Source organism: Phaseolus vulgaris, chromosome 8, assembly GCF_051622355.1.
Source record: "Phaseolus vulgaris cultivar YP4 chromosome 8, ASM5162235v1, whole genome shotgun sequence".
In the NCBI taxonomy this organism is placed as follows: Eukaryota; Viridiplantae; Streptophyta; class Magnoliopsida; order Fabales; family Fabaceae; genus Phaseolus; species Phaseolus vulgaris.
The window spans coordinates 47,281,808-47,290,512 of record NC_143505.1 but is presented as its reverse complement, the minus strand read 5'-3'; the positions used below and the strand labels follow the sequence as shown (position 1 = coordinate 47,290,512).

The following is an 8,705-nucleotide window of genomic DNA, read 5'->3' as shown; positions in this document are numbered from 1 at the left end:
AAGAAGGCTTCACCATGGGCAGAGACATCAAAATCAGGGTCCCATAGATTTTTCCCCTCGAGCTCTAGGCCTCGCACTCTTGAATAGTGATGACTTCTTGGTGTGGTGCTCGGTCGTCTGAGTGTGAATGCTTAGTAGAGGGAGTGGTTGCTGGCGTTTCCTTTTGAAAACAAGCCCGGAAGTGGTATGCTCATCCGAGTCAGTTGGGGTCTGGGTGATTACAGCAAGAGCTTTCCTTTTTTGTGCTAAAGACTCCTTGGGCAAGCTAGCAGCCGCCCTCATCTTCCTAGTAAGTTCGGCTAGCTCGACTTTGCTGATGTTTGAAAGCATTCTTTCTGCAAAAAAAACAAATAAATGATTAGTGACAATGATATAAGTCTTTTCATCAAAGGTAGGAAAGGAGGAGTACCGTGTAGGCTTTCAAGGCACCGGGAAGGTATTCTTTGGTCAACAAAAATGAGGTATCAAAGATGACTTTCAAGCTTGTCAAAAACTCGCAAATCCCTTGGTTCTTTGGAGATCGATCTTCCAAGCACCAAGCACTCTGGAATCTAGGTTTGGGTGTCCAATACAATGGAAAGTCGTCCAATAAGGACGAATCTCCTATTGAAGCTCGGATTTTAAGGAATCGGCCTTTAAAGCTTTTGTAGGACGACTGGAAGAGGGTAAGTAAACCTCTCCCAATGGCACCATTTAGGGAAACCCACAATTAGCGACCTGGGTGTTTGGCCTCAAAGAAATATAAGAAGATTTCCACAGCCGGCGAAATTCCAAGTTGTGAACACAGGATTATAAAAGCTCGGATGAAGCTCAGCTATTTGGATGTAGTTGGGCAAGAGCTACATTTAGCTCGGTTAGCAATTATTTTTCAAAAATAGACAGGGGTAAACAAAGAAGGACTTTTTTTTAAAAAAAAAGTGGCATAGGAAAAGCAAAATGGACCATCAGCATTTGACGACTCATCGCTACATATGGGCTCATCCTCCCTACAAGCTACAACTTTTACTAAACCTTGCTCTTTCTTACTAAGTGCCACTGATTCTCTTAACTCTCTAATACGCAAACGGTTGGTATAATAGGAGGTTTCTTTTAGGAGCTCTTTCTTAGCCCAAGGGTATGCGTAACTATAATCCATTGTCGATGTAACTAAAGCATAAAATGAAGACAGAATAACGAATGCAATTCGAAATAGGTCAGGGTGAATCGAATCGACGTAAGCCAAGATACTATTCCGAAATGCAATCAATGAAGAAGATAACAATCATCCAGTGAAGACAAGTGGGTAGAGCATACCTGATTTTTCGGTGAGTAGCGACGGTGTGTGGTGGTGCGAAAGAGGAAATGAGAAGTTTTGAGAGAGCTCGAGCAGTGGTGGGTACCGTGAGAAAGTGAAGAGTGTGAGAACGAAAGGATGGTATTTTGAAAAATGAAGAAGTTGAAACGGTAGGATTTTACCACCGTTGATGCAGACGCCACGTGGACGCCCCATATTTAGTAAGGTGAAATGTCTTTTCATGGTATGCTTCGGTAGTCACCCCTTATCTATCCTCTGGGAAAACGTCATGTCAGCCGCTAACACTGGAAAGTCTCTTCGCCTCATCAAGTTCGGCTCCAGCCTGGGGGGTTGTGTATTGGCCAGACGTGCTTGGATCCTCGACCCAAACACTTAAGCGTAGTAAGCTAAGTTAGGTAAAGTGATACTCAGCTCAGCCTAGGGCAAGTATGGGCCAACAACACGTTACAAGGTCGGCCCAGATGTTTGGTAGTCCACACGAAGAAGATACTTAAAGTAAAAATAACATAAGGAATAAGCGAAATTAATTAAAGCGCATACATCTTTAAAAGTTGTTAGGAATAATGTGGCATAGCACCCGAAAATAAAGGTGCATGTTGACATAATGTTTTACGGTTGAAATTATATTCTTGTTGTTGAGATTATATTCCTGTTGTTGAAACAATATTTTGGTTGATGAAAATCGTTAAATGAATGTCTATAAAAGGGGTTTGAGACTCCCGAGTATGGTACGCTTTTTCTGAGTACTTTAAACAGATTTTATAATTTGAATGTTCTCACTGACTTTATCATGGAAGTGTGAACTATAGGTAGAGTCCCTTTTATCCCAAATATAAACATCTCGAAGCATCACAAGAAAACAAGTCAAAGCGGAGCTCATATCAGATATCGACCAAAGTTTGTTGGCAAGAACATTAAAAATATAAGAAAGAGTAGCGTTTAAATAAATCTATTACTAAATATAAACGAATTCAAATTTACCTTCCAAGATTCACCTTCCGAGAGACATTTGGGATAAGATTTTTTTTTTTTTTTCATTTCCACAATCCGAAATTGAAAGAATCGTGTTACGTTTATTATTTAAAAGTAAAATTTCTAAAGAAAATATTGTTTCCTGAAGAAAAAAAAACCTATGATTTCAGTAAAATTGTTTCTTCAATGGTATATTTTTTTTATAGAAATATCACACTATATTTATTAATTTATTAATCCATATACAATTATAAAAAAAAAATAACTTATCTACATGCCTAAAGTTTTGCATAACATTTTAAAGTTAATTTAGGATTTTAGTCATTGAGTGTAACTCTTTCTTGTTACATACATTAATAGTAATTATTCTAAAAAAAAATATGATTCTCAAACGTAAATTTCTTCTACCAAACATCTTTCCAAGTTCTATCAAATTTTCTTTTTCTCCAGCTTCTAAGGTCACTAACAGATTAAGTTTAAAGATTCTGTTATTATTACAATTACTATAGTTTAGTTTAACTCAGTATAAACAGGTGTATTTAAGAACAATGCAAGATTTACAAACTAAACTACAATAATAATTCAATTATTGGAAATAACTATTTGTTTTATGCAATTAAGTTTTATATACCAGTTTGGTTCACTTCAATTCAATTACTATTCCTAGAGAAAAGCTCAACAGAAGTTGGGAGTTAGCAGAAAAAAAATATATACATAGGAAAGAACAAAAAAGGGCTACAACTGAAAGAATTTACCAAAACAAATAAAAGTTCTCACTAAAGCCAATAGATACAACACCCTACAAAATTGAAAAGGTAAACCCCATAAAAGTTGAGTCTGGTGAGGAGGGAAATTTACAAGCAAATTAGATAGACTTAACAACATAACCAAAGGCAAAGGTGACATATATAAGTAACAATGAAACTAAGGAATGTCTACAGGTGAGTCCAGCTGTGGCTGCAGAGGGTTTTGGGGAAGCGTGGCCAGCGGCAATGGCAGGTGGTACAGCATGAGCATTAGGGACACTCTGCTGCTGATTTGCCGGTAAGGGGTTTGGTGATCCACCATTGGAAGGTGATGTCAAACTTGCTCTATCTTGGCCTGCAAATTTTAAGTGGTTAGCATTAAGTACAAGTTCATATGCTAGAAGAAAATGGTGCCTTGGCAACGATTTTGAAAGAATTGATTTTCGAAAGAATATAGGTTAAAAAATGGTGTTAGGGAATGATATTTTAAAAGTAAAATGAAAAGACTTCTCCAAGATCTTGTTTAAATAATTTTTTCCATAAAGACTTATTTGCTTATTCATATTATGCACTTTAACTTTTCTTATTGGCTTTCCATGTACGTGTTTATGTTGGCAAAAAGATTACCAGTGAAAGAGAATCCAAATTGAAGATGCAGAAGATATTTTTCAGAAAGATTTGGGAAAATTATAGGTTAGGAAATACTCACAATTCCATCTAGACCAGCCAAACCGCAGATTCTCCCTATCAAAGACCATGCGATAACCTATCAGGTAGTTCTCTGAAACAAAAGTGTCAAATCAAATGAAACGCAATAATCAATGTCAGCCAGCACAGGGAGTATGTTCATGCAAACATATGATCAAAATAACTATCATATCATCATAACTACTAACTGGCCTATCAGTATGTGTCAGCAGCAGTTACATGCATCTGCTCTCACAAACTTGATTGAGCTACCAGACAAAAAATGGAAATGGAAATATTTAAAAAATTGAACCAAAAAAAATAGAGCCTCTGTTGAAAGAAAAGAAAATGCGATGTAATTAGGTTTCACATAGGGTAGGCAGCGATATACTCACGTCCAATGATAGCATAGTCCTCATCAGTAGGAGTTATGGGTAAACAAAAGAGGGTGTAATCCTGTTCCTGCACCAGAATTTTGTATTTTATCAAAATTATTATAACCAACATAGGAATTATTATGGGAGGGGAGGGAAGTCATTCTGCAAGGAAAATTAATAAATTAGAATTATAAGCTACAAAAACATCCTGGTTGATCAGAGAAGAAATTTTACAATGAATGCCTGAGAATTATTCGTATGATATCATGTTCACTTGTTCCGCCCCACAACAACAGTTTTCTCCTCTAACAGTCAGAAGAAATCATAAAGAGGTTAACATAAAATGATTCCAGAATCCACTTCAATTTCTATACAACATGTTGGAATTTGGAAGTCAATTTTTGATAACAGAACATACTGGTTACATCAAAGATTAACATTTTGATTCATAAATGAGCAATGTTTATATAATATCGGATCATTCAAAATCACTTTCTCTATGCATCTTCGAATCTCTTAATGGATTCTACACCGTAGTTATTTGCTCTGAAATTCAATAGAAGAGATTTTCTTCCATATTAAATTTTTAAGCAGTTTAGGATCTTTGAAATGTGGTTTTGTTTGGGGTTGATTTTTCTTGAGAATTCAGTAAAGCATAGAACTTTATTCAACACAAAGAACCACATTTCTGAGATTATTTTTAAGCCGCATCCAAACTCAGCCTCATCATACAGATTCATTTCCTGTCAATGGCAATCTCAAGACACCAAAGTACTACTCATCAAAAGACAAAACTGTCACTGTCCTAGATACGCATGGAAGGTTATTTTTTGTACATCACATTTTTATTAAATATCTAAAGATTAACTCAATTTCAACCAAATAAACACACTCCCAGAAAAGAGAAGAGGGCATTGGAGGTTTAGCGTACCTGACTGGCAGGACCGGTATAAATAGGATTTTGAAATAATAAGGTTTGATTCCTAGAGAAGGCGAGTTTCAATGGGGGAATGTTAATCAACTCCTGTGAACTGTCACGGGGAAAAAGCCATGGGTTACAATGAAACTATGATGATTGTACACCTAAATGCCTAATTATTTAGTAACTAACCTGGCATTATAGCAGTAATCCCATGTATGTGGGAGAATAATCCTTGCTGCATTTACTTGTTTGTCAAACTGTATTAATTGAAGCTTACTTTTAGCCCGATTTATACATGACCATACACCACTAGATTTATGGTAAAAGGAATTACCTCCATTACAACTTTTTGATAAACTTCATTGGGAAGATATGTGAAAGAAGATCCACTGTCAATAAGTAGTTGAAACCTAGTTTCCTTGAGACATAAGCTCCCAACACAAAAGCTCTCTGCTCCAACCATATAGGCAGTACTGCAACAACTCCAACAATTAACAAGCAACACAAATGGCATTTAAATTAAGCACCAGTTCAAGGGATTTAATACAATACATACAACTCTCCATTTATGGGCAAGAATGGTGTAGAATGTTGGGTGGCATGACCCTGATCACCAAAGATAATTCTCCCAGATTCATTCTCACCAAGACAAATCGAAAAAGAATTTCGAGTAAGTCCCGCCTTTGCCAGTAAACTTGGAACTGAAATGTTTCCAGGTCCTAGCCCTAGAACACCATCAGGACTAGCTCCTTGTAAATACACACCAGTTTGTTTACTTCCACAACTGCAGTTATACAAATCAATTGTCAATAGCACTTGTGCAAATCAAACTTGCAGCTTATAATCTTGCCCAATACATCAAACATCAAAGAACAAAACAGTACAAAACTTTTAAACAGTTTTAAACATACCCTAAAATGATAGAGGCTTGCACAGAATTTTGTAGGGCATGTCTTTCATCAGATGCCAAATGTAGTTTGTCTTCAAATAAGAATCCAGAACTTGTGGTATTATAAGAGGCATACTGAACACTATAAGGGCAAGGATCCTTAGAGCCTTTGCAAAAGGATTGTTGACCACACAACTTATGACCACAAGGTAGATGTCTGCTGGTGTTCGATAATGATGGTCTATATTGATTCAGATTCCTATCCTGCATCAGAGATGCCCCCATATAAAAGGGAGCATCTGCCAATCAATCATTGAAATTAACAGCTAAATTTCTTACTTTATTTGGGAGAACTGTTGTAGAAGTCCAAATATGAATCAAAGTATATTATTATTTACTCAGAAAAGAATTGTCTGCTCTTTCATTGATGTTATTAACAGATAGTTAAGATGCATGGACGCAGTGACACAGAACAAAGCACAGATACTTGTACTGTGATAGTGTTAGTATGGGCTTCTTCTGTTATCCCTTACCATAGTCCTCAACCCTCTCTACTTCACATGCGTCCATAAGGCCACAAAAGGGCTCCTTACAAAAGAATCCTATACGCTTACAAGATGAATGATTCACGAAATGAATATTTCAACATGAACAAGAGACTTTAAAAGCTAAATGGGGTAACAGGAAGTTCATTGTAGCAAGCATCTACAAGACAAAATGATTAAGATGAAAAAGTATTAAAAGAAATAAAGGCCAATGGAAGTCATATCAGAGACCTACCAACACATTGTAATTACCAGCAGACAAGGAAGCACATTCAATGCAATCACAGGGAACCCAAAGCATGTCACTTCCAGCATCCAATGCAACTAGAAATGAAACGTTTGGAGTCCCTATGTCGATCCATGCGTAATGCAACCTGAAATCCAACAATTAACAGGTTTATACACACACACCATTGCCAAACTTCTACAGCATCCACTGCAACTCCCTTTTAACTCCTATATTTAACGAAAAATAACACAAGTAGCCACTTTGATTTCCAGCAGAAAATCCATAACATTAAACCATTTCAAATTTAACCCCAGAGCGTGCACCTCAATAACAACTCATAGTCCAAGTAAAAGGTCACTGAATTTCAACCAAAGTTTCACTTTTTAAATAAAAAGAAAGAGCAAATCACACAGACACATCTGCAGTTCCTGATGTTTCTGTCCTTTTAACCCCTACGTTAACTTACATAGTAGTGTGAAATACATTAGATCACCATACCCAATACCCAAGTAATACATCACACCGTTTAGCCCTGTAAGGGGTCATTGTAAACATTACAGAAAAGCCAGACCTTTGTCTGTGTGCTCTAAACAAAAGAGCCATTTAAAAAGAAACACAGGCATGTCAGTATAATTTGCACTAAAAAAAGTGCTCTTCTAAAAGTAAGCTAAATCATTAATTAGATCCTGATAGTTACCTCTATTTTATGTTTTAGTTCCTAAACAGTCTTCTGTAACAATTTACACCTCCGGAAATTGCTCTCAAGTGTTAGCAATGACTAAAACTTACAGCTTTATCGTTTTCTCCAGTAAAGACTAAAAAATGAGGACAACTTCATGTAACAAGCAATACTTCAACCATAACAATGAAGCCAAGCTTGTCAACTTATAGTTAGCATAGCACTCAACACCTTCATAGGATCACGCAAGAATCATAAAGTACGGAACAAAAGACGCAAACTTTATTTTCCTGAGAACTTTCCCAGACTTACTCACCAATAAAGCGCATCGCCAAAGGAGAAGGTCTGGCCACCTTCGGAAGGGTACAGGGTTTCATACTGCGAGCCAAGCCTCATCCTCTGCCGTGTCACGTCATTTCTAAGAAGCAACCTGAAATACTCAGAGCTGTTCCTCTTAGGCCACGATTGAAGCACAGAACCATTGCCCCTTGAAGCCAGATGAACCTTAGCCTCTTCAGAGAAACGGTGAACGAGCCTAGAAGAAAATGTGACCCCCACAGAACCCTCCAAGGCAAGACCCTTAGCAAGTAACAGCCAAAGAAGAAGGCCAATCGCCATAAACATGAGAAAAAGTTAAACCCAAAGAATCCAACTAAGAAAAAAACCTCAACTTTAGTTCCTGGAGTAACGGTCACCCGAACCAAAAACCCAATGGGTGTAGGAGAAAGGAGTTAAATTTGAGGAAAACGGGGTCTGATCCTGAAATTTGGAGGTGGGGTGGTGTAAAGTTTGAACCTTTTTTCTTTCAGGGAAGGGAGGATGGTGGGGTGAGGTGGGGTGCGCAGTGTACACCTTTGTGGGTTTGTTCCAATAATGTTTCCCCGTGAACGTGGCCAAGGGATATAGGGGGAGAGGCATGTGTCTAATCTATTGTATGTACTACGCTGCATAGAGTTTGTTTATTATTATACTACTTGTGATGGATACCTTTGTCTCTGTGATGATTATTTACTATTTAAATTTATAACAGTGGTCCATAATGGACAAAATCCAAGGTACTGAAAAGCAGAGTGGCTGGTTGCAAGACAAATGGCTAGAGTTTCAGCCTAAATCATCCCAGAGTACATATGGGTAGTTTAGTTTATACTATCTATCTATCTATATATATATATATATATAAATTTGATGTCTAGAATAAATTAGTAATAAGGTAGCGTAAATTTTGCAGTATTAAAGGTTCTGTATGCAATTTATTGATGACTAATAGTATTTTTCATGTCATCAATTTAAAACTCTTCTTTTAAATGTTTTACTTTTAATTAAAACATTTTAAATGATTCTTACTATGTGACATTATATTTAAAT

The 8,705-nt window shown here is 36.8% G+C and overlaps 1 protein-coding gene across 1 annotated transcript; it reads right to left on the bottom strand.

Moving 5' to 3' along the window:
* Positions 1-2,958: 2,958 nt before the first annotated feature.
* LOC137824630 (aspartic proteinase-like protein 1) lies at positions 2,959-8,278 on the bottom strand. The gene is given in 11 exon segments (XM_068630294.2): positions 2,959-3,174; positions 3,177-3,367; positions 3,722-3,793; positions 4,095-4,161; positions 5,008-5,107; positions 5,188-5,255; positions 5,333-5,471; positions 5,555-5,782; positions 5,910-6,151; positions 6,668-6,806; positions 7,657-8,278. Coding segments are annotated over 11 exon segments (1,587 nt in total). The 5' UTR covers positions 7,965-8,278; the 3' UTR covers positions 2,959-3,141.
* Between the last annotated feature and the right edge of the window lie 427 nt (positions 8,279-8,705).